General features: G+C 44.3%; 1 protein-coding gene across 2 annotated transcripts in view; it reads right to left on the bottom strand.

Annotated features, from left to right (window-relative positions):
* The window catches only part of SPOCD1 (SPOC domain containing 1), a 28,088-nt gene extending 11,838 nt beyond the window's left edge, over window positions 1–16,250 (bottom strand). For both annotated transcript variants that reach the window (XM_007979618.3, XM_037993753.2), the window contains exons 1-2: window positions 16,179–16,250; window positions 14,180–15,592 (exon numbers count right to left, since the gene is read on the bottom strand). In XM_007979618.3, coding sequence (XP_007977809.2) covers window positions 14,180–15,553 — 1,374 coding nt within the window. In that variant the 5' untranslated portion in view covers window positions 15,554–15,592; window positions 16,179–16,250. The remainder of the gene's footprint in view (window positions 1–14,179; window positions 15,593–16,178) is intronic.
* Window positions 16,251–17,326: the final 1,076 nt, after the last annotated feature.

Raw genomic sequence — 17,326 nt, 5'->3', positions numbered from 1 at the left:
CACTACGAATTCTATGTGGCTTATAAAGGGTAAGGAAGTCATCATAAAAATTACCACTTGTTGAGGGCTTGTGAAGTATCTGACCCCACAGGAAGCACATCATTCATGCTATTAAGGTCTCAGAACGACACCATGAGGTATATACTGTTTGTATCCCCATTTTACAGATGAAGAAACTGAGGCTCCAAGAGGATGTGAAAAGTCCTATAGCTGCTAAGCTACAGAGCTAGTATTAGAACCTAGCTCTGTCTGACTCCAAAGCCCAAGCACTTAGCTGTGGGGCTATGTGGAGACATGGAAAGATTCATGGATAGATGTCATGAAGTATTATTGGGAGAAAAAGAAAAAATAGGTTACAGAAGAATATCTGTTGCATAAACCCATTTATGTAAATATATATCTATAGATACATAATAGAGGTTATCTCTGGGGAATGAAATTCCAGGGAGACTTTGACTTTCTACTTGTAGACACTTGGGTATTCATGTTATTCAAAACGAGCATGTATTTCTTTTATAACCAGAAACATATTTTTTATTAAAAACAAGTTAAGAACAATACGTGTGGTATGCTACCATTCGCGTGACAGGCAGAATGAATTTTAAAATTTGTATTTGCTTGAATACGCATAAAATATCACAGGAAGTATCTGCAAAAACCTATATAACCCAGGCTGCCAGTAGGGAAGCGACTGGGTGCCGGGAAAGATGAGTTTCACTTTTTTTTGTTTTTTTGAACCATGGAAATGAATCAGCCTTTCAAAAAAGTAAATTGAGAAAGAGGGAGAAAAAACAAAGAAAACAGGTGTGTGTGAAGAAGAGCAACAGGAAAAATATCAGGACCAGCCCTTCACAGTTCAAAGCCTTCTGGCTGGCCCGTCTCAGGGGTCCTAACGTCCACGTTATGAGGCTCCAAAACAACAGGCAGGAGAATGAGGCGAGCGAAGGACTATCAGACCAGAATACAAACTACGTATGTATAGTAAGTTTGAAGAAATAAAAGGAGGACACGAACACATGAGTGAAGGACAAAAAAAACTACAAAAAACAACCAGGCAGATTTGATCAGGAACCAAACACAACTTCTGGGAATGAAAAATGTAACAATCCTAATTAAAATTTAAAAACTCAACATATAGGTTTACTAGCATATTAGATGCAGCTGAAACAAATTAGCTAACTGGACAACACATTTAAATAAATTATCCAGAATCTTCACACAGACACTGTGTGAAGCACTAAGAGACACATCACGCCTGTAATCTCAGCACTTTGGGAGGCCAAGACAGGAGGATTGCTTGAGGCCAGAAGTTCGACAGCAGCCTGGGAAACATAGCGAGACCGTCTCTACAAAAACAAGAAAGAAAAAACCGGCCAGGCGTGGTGTTGTCTACCTGTAGTCCCAACTACTCAGGGGGCTGAGATGGCAACATTGTTTGAGCCCTAGAAGTCAAGGCTGCAGTGAGCAGTGATCACACCACTGCACTCTAGTCTGGGTGACATAGCAAGACGCTGTCTCAAAATAAAGGAAAGGAGAGGGGAGGGGAAGGGAGGGGAGGGGAGGGGAGGAAGGAGGAGGAGGAGGGGGGAAAGAAAGAGAGAGAGAGAGAGAGAGAGAGAGAGAGGGAGGGAGGGAGGGAGGGAGGGAGGGAGGGAGGGAAAGAAGGAAGGAAGGAAGGAAGGAAGGAAGGAAGGAAGGAAGGAAGGAAGGAAGGAAGGAAGGAAGGAAGGAAGGAAGGACTAAAGTTCCAGAAGCAGAGAGGAAAGAGAATGGGTAGAAGCAGTGTTTAAAGAAATAGGGCTAAGAATTTTTCAAAATTGATAAAAGACAAAAATTTACACATTCAAAAAGCTCAGTGAATCTCAAACAGAATAAATAAAAGGAAATTCATACCTAGACACATCAACACTCATGATAAGGAGATCCTTACACGCATAAAGAGAAAAAATAATACCTAACACTTGAATAGCACTTAAAATGTGCTTTGTCTGTGGCAAGTGCTTTACATATTAGTTAATTTAATCCTCACCACAATCTTATGAGGTACTAGTACTATTATCTCCCCCATTTTACAAAAGAGGAAACTAAGGCACACAGAGGCACAGGGAGGTTAATCACCTTGCCCAATGTCACACAGCTAGAAAACCAAAGAGCTGGGATTTAAATCCAGGCAGTCTGATTCTAGAGGCCATACCTTTGGCTACTATTCTATGATCCCATTCACCAAAATACATTTTACCTATAAAGGAATGGCAATTAGACTAACAGCTACTTTCTCAATAGTAATAATGAAAAGCAAAACATAGAAAAATAGTATTTTCAATGTGCTTAAAGAAAATAACTATCAATTGTGAACCCAGACAAAACACTTTTCAAGAATAAGAAACAAAGAAAGATATAGAAAAAAATTGAGAGCTGTTATTTTTCTTGATAATTTTGTTTTGCTTAATAAACAAAATGCTAAAAGATAAACCTGAGGCAGAAGGAAGGAAAAACAATTCCAGATAGAAAAGCTGAGACAAAAGGAAGAATTTTGAGCAAAGAAAATGATGAAGATGTTGTTAAATCCATACAAACACTGATTGTATGAAACTATAATAACTGTGTAATTTGGGGATTTAAAAAAAAAGAGCTGGGCGCGGTGGCTCACGCCTGTAATTGCAGCACTTTGGGAGGCCAAGGCGGGCAGATCATGAGGTCAGGAGATCGAGACCATCCTGGCTAACACAGTGAAACCCCATCTCTACTAAAAATACAAAAAATAGCCGGGCATGGTGGCAGGCGCCTGTAGTCCCAGCTACTCGGGAGGCTGAGGCAGGAGAATGGCGCGAACCCAGGATGCGGAGCTTGCGGTGAGCCGAGATCGTGCCACTGCACTCCAGCCTGGGTGACAGAGCAAGACTCCGTCTCAAAAAAAAAAAGAGATAGGACCAATTTACTGGATAACAACAACACACAAATTGGAAAGGTACACACTTGGAAGTAGAGCATTCCAAGATCCTTATATCATTTTGGAGGAAGATAAACATTGTAACTACCTTTATACTTTGATAAGTTAGTTATTTGTGCTCAAATTTCTTTTTTCTTTCTTTCTTTCTTTCTCTTTTTTTTTGAGATGGAGTCTCGCTCTGTCGCCCAGCCTGGAATGCAGTGGCATGATCTCGGCTCACTGCAACCTCCACCTCCCGGGTTCAAGCGATTCTCCTGCCTAGGTCTTCCAAGTAGCTGGCACTACAGGCGCCCGCCACCACATCCGGCTTTTTTTTTTTTTTTTTTTTTTTTTTGTATTTTTATTAGAGACAGGGTTTCACTGTGTTAGCCAGGATGGTCTCAATCTCCTGACCTTGTGATCTGCCGGTCTCAGCCTCCCAAAGTGCTGGGATCACAGGTGTGAGCCACCGAGCCTGGCCTGTACTCAAATTTCTAAGAGAACCACCAAAAAAATATAAACTGAGGATAGGAAACATCTAAACTACTCAGGGATAAAAAGGAGTAAGAAAAAATAATCCAAAAGGAGGCAATGAAAGGGAGAAAGTGCCAAAATGCAAAACATACGCAAAGCACAAAATAGGCCGGGTGCGGTGGCTCATGCCTATAATCCCACCACCTTAGGAGGCTGAGGCGGGAGGATTGCTTGAGCTCAGGAATTCGAGACCAGCCTGGCCAACATAGCCAGACACTGGCCCTACTAAAAAAATTTTTTTTTCAAGAGCCAGGCACAGCGGCATGCACCTGTAGTCTCAGCTACTTGGGAGGCTGAGGTGGGAGAATTGTGAGCCCAGGAGATCAAAGCTGCAGTGAGCTATGATCACGCCACTACACTCTAGCCTAATCAACAGCAACAGAGTGAGACTGTGGCTCAAAAAAAAGCACGAAATAAAATGGTAGGAGTAGATGTAAATAAATCAGTAACCACAACAAATGTAAATGAACTAATACTTCAGAAAAATACAAAAATTATCAGACCTTTAAGGAAAGAAAATACAATTATAAAATCTTCATGAGACCCATTTCTAAGACATAATGATGCAAAAAGGTTAAAATAACAAAATGGAATAATATATGGACAGGTAAATCACCAACCAAAATAAAGTTTTGTAGCTATATTAACAATCAGATAAAACAGACTTTAAGGCAAAAAATCATTAGAGGCAAAGACTTGACTACATAATGATATGTAGTTTTACCAGGAAGCTATAACAACTCTAAACTTATAAGCATCTAATAGCATAAGCTCAAAAACTATAAAGCAAAAAATGGTAGAACTATAAGCAAAAAGACAAATCCATCATGATAGCACAAAAATTTCATGTATCTCTCTAACTACTGATAAATAAAGCTGACAAAATAATCAGTAGGAATAAAAAATAATTAATGAAATCAACAAGCTTAATCTGTACATATTTATAAATATACACTGAATATTAATCCTAATAACTAGATAATACATATTCTTTTCCAGTATATGTAACATATATATATATAAATTGAGCAAAGCCTGGGTCAAAATGCAAATATCAACACATTTCAAAAGACTTTTTTAGCTTAGCACTGCCCAACTGAAACAGAAGCCACATATATACTTTTAAATATTCTGGTAGCCACATTTTAAAAAGCAAAATTAATTTTGTATTTTATTTAATTCACTATGTCCAATATATTATCATTTCAACATGTAATTGATAGGAAAACTTTTTTTTTTTTTTTGAGACGGAGTCTCACACTGTTGCCCAGGGTTGGAGTGCAGTGGTGTGATCTCGGCTCACTGCAATCTCCGCTCCCCAGGTTAAGCAATTCTCCTGCCTCAGCCTCCTGAGCAGCTTGTATTACAGGTGCCCACCACCACACCTGGCTAATTTGTTTGTTTGTTTGTTTGTTTTCAGTAGATACAGGGTTTCACTATGTTGGCTAGGCTGCTCTCAAACTCTTGACCTTATTATCCGCCTGCCTCGGGCTCCGAAAGTGCTGGGATTACAGGCGTGAGGCACCTCATCCAGACATAAACAACTCTTAATGAAATGTTTACATTTTTTTGTACTAAGTCTTTGAAATTCAGTGTATATTTTACACTTATAGTACATCTCAATTTGGTCTAACCAGATTTCAAGTGCTTAATAGATACAAGTGGCCAGCGGCTATCAGACTGGATAACTCAGATAAAGACCAACTTCTCAGACCACAATATTACTAAGTTAGAAGGCAATAAAGGCAAAAGCAACAAAAGATCAGTTTGGAAATTAAGAAATACACTTTTAGCCGGGCATGGTGTCTCATGCCTGTAATCCCAGCACTTTGGGAGGCCAGGTGGGCGGATCACCTGGGGTCAGGAGTTTGAGACCAGCCTGGCCAATATGGCGAAACTCCATCTCTACTAAAAATACAAAAATTAGCCAGACGTGGTGGCAACTGTTATCTCACCTACTCGGGAGGCTGAGACATGAGAATTGCTTGAAGATGGGAGGTGGAGGCTGCAGTAAGCCAAGATACCACAACTGCACTCCAGCCTGGGGGATAGAGCTAGACTCTGTCTCCAAAAGAAAAAAAAAAAAAAGAAAGAAAAGAAATAAACAAACTTTTAAAGAACACACAGGTCAAAGAAAAATTGTGATTAAAAATGATAAAATATTGAGATTGAATGATAATAAGACTGTATGTAAATTCTATGAATGCAGCAAAAGCGATAATTAAAAGGTTCCTTTACAGCTTTAAATGACTTATTACAAAGGAAAAACAGCAGAAAACTAATGAACCAAACATAATTTTTAAGACTTTATAAATAGTAGCATAAACTGAAAGGAAGGCGACATTGACAACATACAATGGAGAGGATGAACAAACCAAAAATCGGTTCTTTGAAAAAACTGACAATTCTCTGACAAGATTGATTAAGGAACAGAAAGGAGGTATAACTGGCTATTATTTGGAATGTATAATTACAAATGCACAGTCCTTAAAGAGGCTATTGTGAAATACTGTATGCCAACATGCCAATAAATGTGAAAACTCAGATGAAACAAATAGACATCTAGAAAAGTATAACTTACCAAAATTGATTCAAGAGAAAAACAACACTGGATAAACCTATAGCCACAAGATAAACTGAATTCATACGGAAGGAAACACCTTCCTTAAAGAGAACATCAGTCCATACTTTTTTTTAACCAGCCATTCTATCAAAATGCCCAAAGAACAAATAATTCAAATCTTAATTACATTATCCCAAAGAATAGGAAACAAAAAGATAATCCACAATTCATTCTATGAAGCTAGCAAAACCCTGATACCAAAATCCCAGAAGGGTAGTAGGAGAACAAATCATTTCAGGCCAGTTAATTCACCCACTGAAAACCCCAAACAAAACATGAAATTGAATTCACAAAATATGGAAAAGATATAGCATTACCAAATTGGGTTTGTTCCAGCAAGGCAAGAACTTAACATTCAAAAAAGCTTAATATTTAAAAAAAAACCCCACTAACTCCTTAAATTAATGTTAATAAATTCGAGGATAAACATCATATTATTATCTCAGAAATGGAAAAAACATATTTGATTAAATGCACTGTGCAATAATAATAATTATAAATATTGTAATTGTAAAAATTATAATAATAATTGTAAATAATTAGCAAACCAGGAAGAAAGGGAGTTTCCTTTACCTGATAAAGAGCATCTATATAAAAAACATAGCAAGTGTCATACTTAAGGTGAAATGATGACCACATTTCCTTTAAAATCCAGAACAAGTCATGGGTTCCTTGCTATCACCACTTCTATGCAACATTATACTAACAGTCTCAGCTAGCACAATAAGGAAAGAGAAGGGAAGAGAGATGTAAAGAATTGGAAAGGAAATAACAAAAACTGTCATTTGTCTACATACGATTGTCTACACAGAAAACAAACAAAATCTAAATAGATAAATTATATAGATTAATAAAAGCAAGATTTCTGGACACAAAAACAATAAACAAAACTCAATTGTGTTTTTACATGGGAGAAAGTGTAGAAATGCAAAACATATGCAAAGCACAAAACAGGCCGAGCCTAGTGGCTCATGCCTGTAATCCCAGCACTTTGAGAGGCCGAGGCGGGTGGATCACCTGAGGTCAGGAGTTCAAGACCAGCCTGACCAACATGGTGAAACCCCGTCTCTACTAAAAATACACAAATTAGCCGGGTATGGTGGTGGGTGCCTGTAGTCTCAGCTACTTAGGAGGCTGAGACAGGAGAATTGCTTGAACCCAGGAGGTAGAGGTTGCAGTGAGCTGAGATCGCACCACTGCATTCTAGCTTGAGTGACAGAGCAAGACTTCGTCTCAAAAAAAAAAATATATATATATATATATAAAATATATACACATATATATAAAATATATATATACACATATACACACATATACACACACATATATATAAAATAGCATCAATAAATATAAAGTAGTACAAGGAGACATGTACCTTCTGATGGAAAGAATACACCACCAACCTATGAAGTAGTTCGGGCTAAAAACTGCATCCAATTCTAAGCAAACCTCTACATTCAACCACCAGTTCACAGCTTAAAGCGAAGACAGAGGAACAAGTTTAACTATACTACAGCAATACAAAAATTACAGCGATGCAAAAATAAGAAATTAGGACAATCGAATTTCTTCACACACACACACAAAAAGACTGCAAGGAAAAACAAGATATGGAGGGAGAACCTATAGTTTAAAAGGCTTAAAAGAAACATCAACCAATCCCAAAGTGTGGACCTTATTACTATCCTGACTTTAAAAAGACAAGTTATAAAAATAAGTTGTTGGCCAGGTGCGGTGGCTCACGCCTGTAATCCCAACTCTCTGAGCAGCCAAGGTGGTCGGACTGCTTGAGCTCAGGAGTTTGAGACCAGCCTGGAAAACATGGCAAAATCCCATCTCTACAAAAAATACAAAAATTGGCTGAGCGTGGTGGCACATGCCTGTGGTCCCAGCTACTCAGGAGTCTGAGACAGAAGGATCGCTTGAGCCCAGGAGGTGGAGGCTGCAGTAAGCTGAGATCATGCTACTACAGCCTGGGAAATAGAGCAAAACTCTGTCTCAAAAAAAATTAATTAATTAATTTTTTAAAAATTTGTCATCTTTATGAAACTATTGCAAATTTGGATATTAAATGAATATTTGCTGATTTTCAGGCAAGATAACACATGGTGGCTAGGGTTAAGTGTGAGTACAAAAGGGTTCACTCCAGGGGGTAATTCCAGCACTTTGGGAGGCTGAGGCAGGTGGATCACCTGAGATCAAGAGTTCAAAACCAGCCTGGCCAACATGGTGAAACCCCGTCTCTACTAAAAATACAAAAAAAATTTAGCCAAGCGTGGTGGCGGGTACCTCTAATTCCAGCTACTCAGGAGGCTGAGGTAGAAGAATCACTTGAACCCGGGAGGCAGAGGTTGCAGTTAGCTGAGGTCGCACCACTGCACTCCAGCCTGGCAAGGGAGCGAGACTCCATCTCAAAAAAAAAGAGAAAAATTTTAAATTAGCTGGACATGCATGGTGGCACTTACCTGTAGTCCCAGCTACTTGGGAGTCTGAGGCAGGAGGATTTCTGGAGCCCTAGGAGTTCAAAGCTGCAGTGAACTATGATCTTACCACTGCACTCCAGCCTGGGTGACAGAGCAAGACCCTGTCTCTAACAAAACAATTAAAAAATGGCTGGGCGCGGTGGCTCACGCCTGTAATCCCAGCACTTTGGGAGGCCAAGGTGGGCTGATCACGAGGTCAGGAGTTTGAGACCAGCATACAAAAATTAGCCAGGCGTGGTGGCGGGCGCCTATAATCCCAGTTACTCAGGAGGCTGAGGCAGGAAAATCGCTTGAACCTGGCAGGTGGAGTTTGCAGTGAGCTGAGATCATGCCACTGTACTCCAGCCTGGGCAACAGAGGGAGACTCTGTCTCAAAAAAAAAAAAAAAACAAAAAAACAAAAAAAAAACTCCTCCTACAAATCAATAAGGGAAAGTTAAACAACAAAAACTTTTTAAGGAAAAGACTTAACAAGAATAACCAAAATTCATGAAAAGATGCTCCTTAGTAAGAGGGCAGTGAAAGTTAAATTAAAACAACATTAAGACACTGCAGCATATCTCCATTTCAGCAAAAAACCCAAGTCTGATAACTATCAAGGGTTGGCAAAGATGAGAAGTCACTGGAACATTCATACATTCATACACTGCTTGATGGGGGTGTATACTGTTTCAACCACTTTAGAAAACATCTGGCACTGTTTAAGTTGAAGATGTGTACACCTTATAACCTAGCAATTCCACCCCGGAAAATATTCCCTGGAGATACTCTTGCCCCTATGTACCAAAACCCATACAAAACTATCACTGCAGCACCAAATGTAGTAGCAAAAAAAAAAACACACACAAAAAAACACAAATGTCCACACGGAGTCAACAAATAAATAAATTGGGGCATATTCATGCAGTGGGGATACTTGGTGCCAACACTTAGGAGCTGTGTGATCTTGGGAAAGTTACTTAATCTCTCTGTGCCTCAGTTTCCTCATCAGTAACAAGAGGATAATACCAGTATTTACCTCATGGTGTTGGGGCAAGGATCATTATCATTACTCGAGACTCTTAGAACAGTGCCTGGAACAGAACAAGCTCTCTCTGTAAATGCTGGTGTTGATAAAGTTCGTTGGTCCCTGCCCTGGAGAAAGGCCATCCTGACACTCGACCATCCTGCAGGCTCTCCATTTCCATTCAAGCAATGTTGCCCTTGCTGGTCTCTCCCACCTGGTTCCTGTCCCACCTGTAACCCCCACCTACCCCTCCACTCCTGCAACACTCCAAGCTGCCTCCTGCAATGCAGCCCTGCAGAGCACTGCCTTCTTCCTAGCAAGCCTCTCCTACTTTCTCACCTGCTGAACACCTACTTCCCTTGCCCAGACCCAGTTCAGACAGCCCCCTCCTCTGCCCTCCCCTCCCCTCTGGACATCCATGACCCACTGGGCTTCAGACTGTATTTCAATTCTCTGGTTAGTGGCTTTCTCCTCCCACTAGACTGTAAGATCCCTGGACGAGACCCCCTCCTTGTTCAACAAATTATAATAAAGCCCCATAAACACCCAAGCTATGCAGGACTGGAGTCAAATCCTGGCTCGGCCACTTACTCAGTATGTGCCCCAAGTGAGTCACTTAACTTCTCGGAATCCCAGTTTTCTTACTCAGTAAAATGGGGATATTAATGCTGACTTTTTTTTTTTCTTTTTTTTAGACAGGGTCTCACTCTGTTGCCCAGGCTGGAAGGCAGCAGCACCAGCACAGCTTACCACAGCCTTGACCTCCTGGAATCAGGTGATCCTCTCACCTCAGCCTCCCGGGTAGCTGGAACTACAAGCACACGCCACCGTGCCCAGCTAATTTTTATATTTTTTGTAGAGACAGGGTTTTGCCACATTGCCCAGGATGGTCTCCTGAGCTTAAGCAATCCATCCACCTTGGCCTCCCAAAGTGCTGGGATTACAGGTGTGAGCTACCATGCCCGGCCAACATTGACCTTTAATGGTTAATGTGGGGATTAAATAAGATACATGAAGCTCGGCTGGGCGCGGTGGCTCAAGCCTGTAATCCCAGCACTTTGGGAGGCCGAGACGGGCGGATCACGAGGTCAGGAGATCAAGACCATCCTGGCTAATACGGTGAAACCCCGTCTCTACTAAAAAATACAAAAAAACTTGCCGGGCGAGGTGGCGGGCGCCTGTAGTCCCAGCTACTCAGGAGGCTGAGGCAGGAGAATGGCGGGAACCCGGGAGGCGGAGCTTGCAGTGAGCTGAGATCTGGCCACTGCACTCTAGCCGGGGTGACAGAGCGAGACTCCGTCTCAAAAAAAAAAAAAAAATATGAAGCTCTCAGTCTATAGTAAGCACACTAATGAAACGAGCTCTTCTTAGGCTGCTCATCTGTTGGGAAGACATGCTCCTCCTTTACTCATCTCCTGACACCTCGCAGCTGCAGACAGCATACCTTGAACCAGGGATTCTGGGTCAGGCCAGAGGAGCTGTGTGCCTCCCTGGTGATGACGGGCGGACTGAGAGCAGTACAGGGTCACTGACAGAGCTGCCCTCCCCACACCCACTGCTCTCCTACCCACAGAGCAGCTCTAAACCTCACTGGCCACTGTGGGGCCCAGGATGGACAAGAGAATGGCATCCAGTCCCCTCCCATCTCTCCTGCAAGAGTCTCTGGTTCATGCCGGAAGAATACAACATGGCCAGCCTCTGATATCAGACTCCTGGCAGTTCTGGGGCCCAGTTCATTCTCTCCACTTCATAGAGGAGGCAACTCAGATTCAGAGAAGGGACATTTCTAAATGTCTAAAGTCTTCTTGCAGCCAGGTGCGGTGGCTCACGCCTGTAATTCCAGCACTTTGGGAGGCCGAGGTGGCGGATCACCTGAGGTCAGGAGTTCGAGACCAGCCTGGGCAACATAATGAAATCCTGTCCCTACTAAAAATACAAAAATTAGCCGGGCGTGATGGCCCACATCTGTAGTCCCAGCTACTCGGGAGGTTGAGGCAGGAGAATCCCTTGAAACCAGGAGGCGAAGGTTGCAGTGAGTCAAGATTGTTCCACTGCACTCCAGCCTGGGTGATAGGGCGAGACTCCACCTTTAAAAAAAAAGAAAAGTAAATTAAAAAAAACAGTAATAAAGTCTTCTTGCCACTGAGCTTAAGAAAAGTAAAAAAATAATAATTAAAAAAAAGTTAAACTCATCTAAATGTCTAAAGACAGGTCTAAAGTCACCCTGGAATAAGAGGCAGAGCTTGACCTTGAACCTCTCTGTCTGCCCCTGCTACAAGCCAGGCTATCTCCAGGGGAAGGTGCTAAGGCCCTAAACGGGGCTCCAGACCAGCCGGCACTGTGCCCCCCATTGCCCAGGCCCCACTCAGCCCTGTCTGCAACCACCCGCCTGTCCCTGTCACAGCCCAGACTCAATTCTTCTCCCTCAGCTGGTACTGGTTGTCATGGCAACGAGTTGTTTGGAAAGCTGTAGGATGATGGGCTGTGCCGCAGAGTCAAGGATGGAGCCTGGAGGAGCCAGCAGTCGTGGGCTGCTTCCAGTCAAGCCAGGCAGGAAGCTGGCTCCACCATTGCACTCACACCAGCCCCCTCAAAGGCTGCAGACCCAGGAATCCCAATTCTGGGCATCTGGTCCAAATAAATCATGTGAAGAAGGGAGAAGCCAGACGCACAAGGATGGTCACCTCTGCGTTACTTACAGCAGGACGAAATTGCTTATGTCGCTAACAGGTAACCTATTTGGGTATTTTTCTTGCACCAAGCACTGTGTTAAATGTCAGACATGTGTCATCTCATTTCATCCTCACCACCTCCCTAGGAGGTAAGTACTCTTCATACCCACATTTTGCAGATGAGAGAATTACACTTGAAAAGGTGAAGCCACTCACCTCGGTTGTTCAGACAGCGGCAAAGTCAGGATTGAACGTTAGCCTATTGGCCTCCAGGGCTCATGCTCCTAACTAGACTACAGCGGTTGGAAATGAGAAGAGGAAGTCCCAGCCCTCATCCTGACAGCACCTGTGGCTGTGACAAATACATCCATAGACACTTATGATGCAGGGCTCAGGAAAAGATCAAATTCGGCAGAACAAGGTGAACCCACTGGGAAAGATCTTCAAATACTACAGAACTTACAAAACCAAGCAAAGTCCTGGAACAATAAGGCATAACAGGAACCTATTTAGAGATAAAAAGACTTGATGCATAGTGGAAAACAGCTCACTGGTTCTATTTTACTAATTGGCTGTTTGGCCTTGAGTACTCATGTCACCTCTCAGAGTCTCAGGGTTCAGATCAGTAAAATGGGTATATGTCAATAGTGTCTACCTCATAGGATTGTTACAAAGATTGCAGATAAAGGGCTTAGCACAATATCCAGTACATGTTAAGTAAGCCAGATGCTGTTACGACTGTGCCAATAACACAGAAGATACACAGAGAAGGCAGTGCAGTGAGATCTCAAGACAGACCGCCTGGCCTTGTACCCTTGCTCCCATTCACCAGCTGGGTCTGTTACCTCACCTCCGTGGACGTCATGTGAAGATTAAATCAAAAACACCTAGCACATCATGCACATTCAATAAACGTGATGAAAATTCAACTATGTGAGAAATATGCACCAAAAACAAGTAGAATCTTATTCTGCCTTTGGTGTTTAAATGTTAGCTATGATTATTAATAAAATGATGATGATGATAAGGAAAAGAACAAAGGAAAGGGAAGTGGTGATATAGGGAACATAGCTGGGCACTGACTCCCTAGCTGTGTGAGCCTGGAGAATATTGTTAACCCTCCGAGCCTCAGTTTCCCCATCTGGTTATATAGGGCTAACACCTATCTTACAGGGTAACTGTGAACACTAAAAGAAAAGCAAATTTAACACGAATTAAGCAATTTACCTTGTGCCTTGTGCTGTGCTAGGCACCTCTGTTTCTTAAAGACAGAGTCTTGCTCTGTTGCCAGGCTGGAGTACAGTGGCATGATCTTAGCTCACTGCAACCTCTGCTTCCCAGGTTCAAGCGATTCTCCTGCCTCAGCCTCCAGAGTAGCTGGAACAGGGACACGCCACCATGCACAGCTAATTTTTGTATTTTTAGTGGAGACAGGGTTTCACCATGTTAGCCAGGATGGTCTCGATCTCTTGACCTCATGATCTGCCTGCCTCCGCCTCCCAAAGTGCTGGGATTACAGACGTGAGCCACTGCACTAGGCCTAGGTACATTATTTTATACCATAATCTCATTTAATCCTTGAAACAAACCCATGAAGCTGAAATTAGTATCATTTTTTTACAAAGAGGAAACCTAGAGAGGTTAAAAAAACATCCCACAGTCACTCAGCTAGGAAGTGGGCAGAGGCAAGATTCCAATCCAGGACTCACTGACTCCAAAAGATAATGACCCCTCATAAGGATTCAGCGAATGTAGTTTACTTTCTCTTTCCCAGCTCGTGGGCCTCATTTTACCCAGTTTGGTTAACAGGGATGAGAGAGAGAAGGTTCACAAAGAGCCCATCTCGCTTAGCTTTATTAAATTCTACCACCAAGCATGGTATTGAGAAACATGGCCAGGCCCTTCCTATCCCAAACTCTCAGACTCAGCTCACCAGTCTGGGGCAGCCTCCTAGGCTGGGTTCCTCCGGCCTGTCCTGGTGGGAGTTGTCTGAGCTTCTGTCTGTGCTCTGGTCTTGGGCACAGGGCACTGGACTTTTCTTCAGGTTCTTAGTGCCCTTGGATCTTCTCTGCTCCATGAGTGGGCCTGAGCAGGCCCTGCTGGCTTCAGGGTCCAGGGAGGAGCTGAGGCCGCCCAAGTGCTCCCAGGAGCTGGCACAGGTGTCAGCGAGTCTTTGCTCCAGCCTTCCTCTGGATGCTGGCTGAGCCTTGGCCTCCAGCTCCTCCTGGTCCTGTGCTGGAGCCCGGCCTTCATCGCTGCCAGCCCGCACGACACACAGAGCTTCTTGCTGCTCTGCAGAGGCCTGTGCTGACGCCCCCAGGCACAGCGCTGCACTCTGTGGAGGAGCCTGTGCAGCTGAACTGAGGGACTCCCCTCCACTGAGCACTGGGAACCAGACAGGGCCACAGGGGCTGCCTGGCTGGGCCCCACCCCCTGTAGCAGGCAAATATCCAAATTTTTCAGTCCCTGAGGCACATCCTGCCCCACTTCCACCTGGCTCTCCAGGCCCAGACCCAGTATCTTTTGGAGAAGGAGGTCTGCAGGGGCCTCCCAAGGACTCCAGGTCAGCACCTTGGGGAGGGTCTCCCACAGAGAGGAGGTTGTCCCCAGGAGGGCTCTGATCGAGCCACAAGAAACCACCAGCCCCTTCCCTGCACTCTGAATTAGTCCCTTGCTTCCTCCATTTCTTTCTTACCCTCACAGGGACTGGGCCTGGTGAGGATGTCAGGGGCCTTCCAGGGGGCTCCTCTTTGCTGAGTGTGGGGCTTCTTCTGTCACACCCTGGAGAACTCATTCCACCGTCTCTGGCCTCCCTAGGCTTGGGGCAGCTCACCTCCTCCAGCCCTGCAAGGCTCTCCCTGCAGACCAGAGCTCTCTCTGGGAAACCAGCAGACCTGCTACAAAGTTTCCTGGGGCAACTGTCATCTAAGATGTCACACAGAGAAACCTGGAGCCTCTTGGAGGTCAGAGCTCTCCCCTGAGCAGGCACCGAGGGCGGCTGCAAGTGGAGCCCAGGACCCGGCATCGAGCCCCGGCTCTGTCCCACAGCTAGCAGCTCCATGAGCCCTGGGCAGACCCCAGCCGCACCCGCAGCCTGGGAGCTGGCACCTCGACAGGCCTCCTTCCTGGGGATCTTCCTTCTGCTGCCAGCCCTGACTCGGGGCCCAGAGCTTGCTCCTGGCCCGTGTGGTGCCAGGCCTGGTGTGGAGCTGGCTCCTTCCATGTTCTCTAAAAGCTCACAGTTGTGTTGGAGACTCAACACGGGGTCTCCTGTACCGGGGCCTTCTACGTCCCCCGCCTGGGACATGTCTGTCCACCTACCTGGGCCAAAAGCACAACAAGGGCCCTGTGTAGAGACAGAAAGAGGGGACTTTGTTATGTAGAGTCCGACTTGTCAGCCCGTTCAGTGGGAGCTGGGAGAAGCCCCTCTTCCAGCCAGCGCTCCCAGACCCTTCCACTCCTGAGGCCTAGGGGTGAGCACTCCAGGCAGGGGAGCACCCAGCAGGAGCTGGTGTCCTGAGTGAGGACGCAGAGGCCTGCCTCCAAACAGGGCCGAGCTACAGTGGCCTCCAGGGTCTTCTTGTCTCTGAAAGTTCACGAATTCGCTTAAATGGGACCGACTAAGATACCATTTATTTATGACTTATGTGCTTATTTCATTGCATACTGGCAGCCATAGGTGAGGACAGAGATTCTGAGACGTTAAGACACTCACCCAAGGGCGCACAGGAAGTGGAAAGGCCAGCAGTCTCTCTCCCAGTTCTCACACTCCGCAAGGAGCAGATACTGAACGGGGTTCGTGCCCATAACCCTTCCCGTCTCTCTCCCATCGCTCCCGTTCTGAAAGGCGCCCCACCCAGGTTCCCAAGCCTTACTGGGACAGTCCCCCAGCATCCAGGAAACCCGGGCCCCATCAGTCCCGTCGCTCTCACCTGGGCTTCCCCGGGTTTTCCCTCCTGAGGTTCCACCCACTAGCTGAAAAGGAGCTGGGATCACGTGACGCGGGGGAGGAAGGCCCTCGCTGAGGGATAGGGGCGGAGTGCCTGATGGTGCGCAAAGGGCGGCTCCCCAGGCGTGCTGGCGTTCCTACCCCGGCAGAGGGCGCCCTCTTCCTCCTGAGGGCTTCCCGGAGGAGGTGCCAATGCTTGTGGCTCCCAAGCAGAGGTAAGTGGGTGCAAGTGGCAGCGAGGAGCTTTGGCTGCCTGCCTGAGAGTTTAACTTGATCCTACCGCAATAGTCCCTGAGCCAGTAGGGTAATGTCAGACTTATCTAGATTATTTGCCTAATTTTATTTTGTTTTATTTTTAAACTTTTATTTTAGGGTCAGAGGTCCGTATGCAGGTTTTTAATATAGGTGAATTTGTGTCACGGGGATTGTTGTACAGATTATTTCATCACCCAGTTGTTAAGCCTAGTACCCAATGTTTATGTTTATTTTTTCTTATCCTCTACTTCCTTCCACCCTCCACCCTCAAGTAGGCCCCAGGGTCTGTTTTTTTTCTCTTTCTGTCCACGTGTTCTCATCATTTAGCTCCCACTTATAACTGAGAACATGCAATATTTGGTTTTTCCATTCCTACATTAGTTTGCTAAGGATAATGGCCTCCAGCTCCATCCACGTTCCTGCAAAGGACATGAGCTTGTTCTTCTTTATGGCTGCATAGTATTCCATTGTGTATATGTACCACATTTTATTTAGCCAATCTGCCATTGATGGGCATTTAGGTTGATTCCATGTCTTTGCTATTGTGAACAGTGCTTGCCTAATTAAAAAAAAAATATCTCAGATATAATTAATGTAGATGGAAATGCAGATTCAAGCCCAGTAGAAGGTTAGAAATAAAAAGTTTAAAGCTATCTATCATTTGCCAATCCCCCAACTCCTGGAAACAACTATGGTTTTTTTGTTTGTTTTTAACCATGTTTGTTGTCATGTTAGTTTTTTAAATTTCATAACTGTGAATAATATACTCATACCTCTATTACTTGATTTATTAGTTTTAACTATGTCTGTGGTATCTATCTGTTGACTTCCTGCTGTGGTGATTTTATTAACCACCCTTTCCCCATTTCTCTTCCA

The sequence above is a fragment of the Chlorocebus sabaeus genome, chromosome 20, assembly GCF_047675955.1.
Source record: "Chlorocebus sabaeus isolate Y175 chromosome 20, mChlSab1.0.hap1, whole genome shotgun sequence".
NCBI classification, from domain to species: Eukaryota; Metazoa; Chordata; class Mammalia; order Primates; family Cercopithecidae; genus Chlorocebus; species Chlorocebus sabaeus.
The sequence above is the reverse complement of the archived record's forward strand: the minus strand, read 5'-3'. Positions and strand labels throughout refer to the sequence as shown.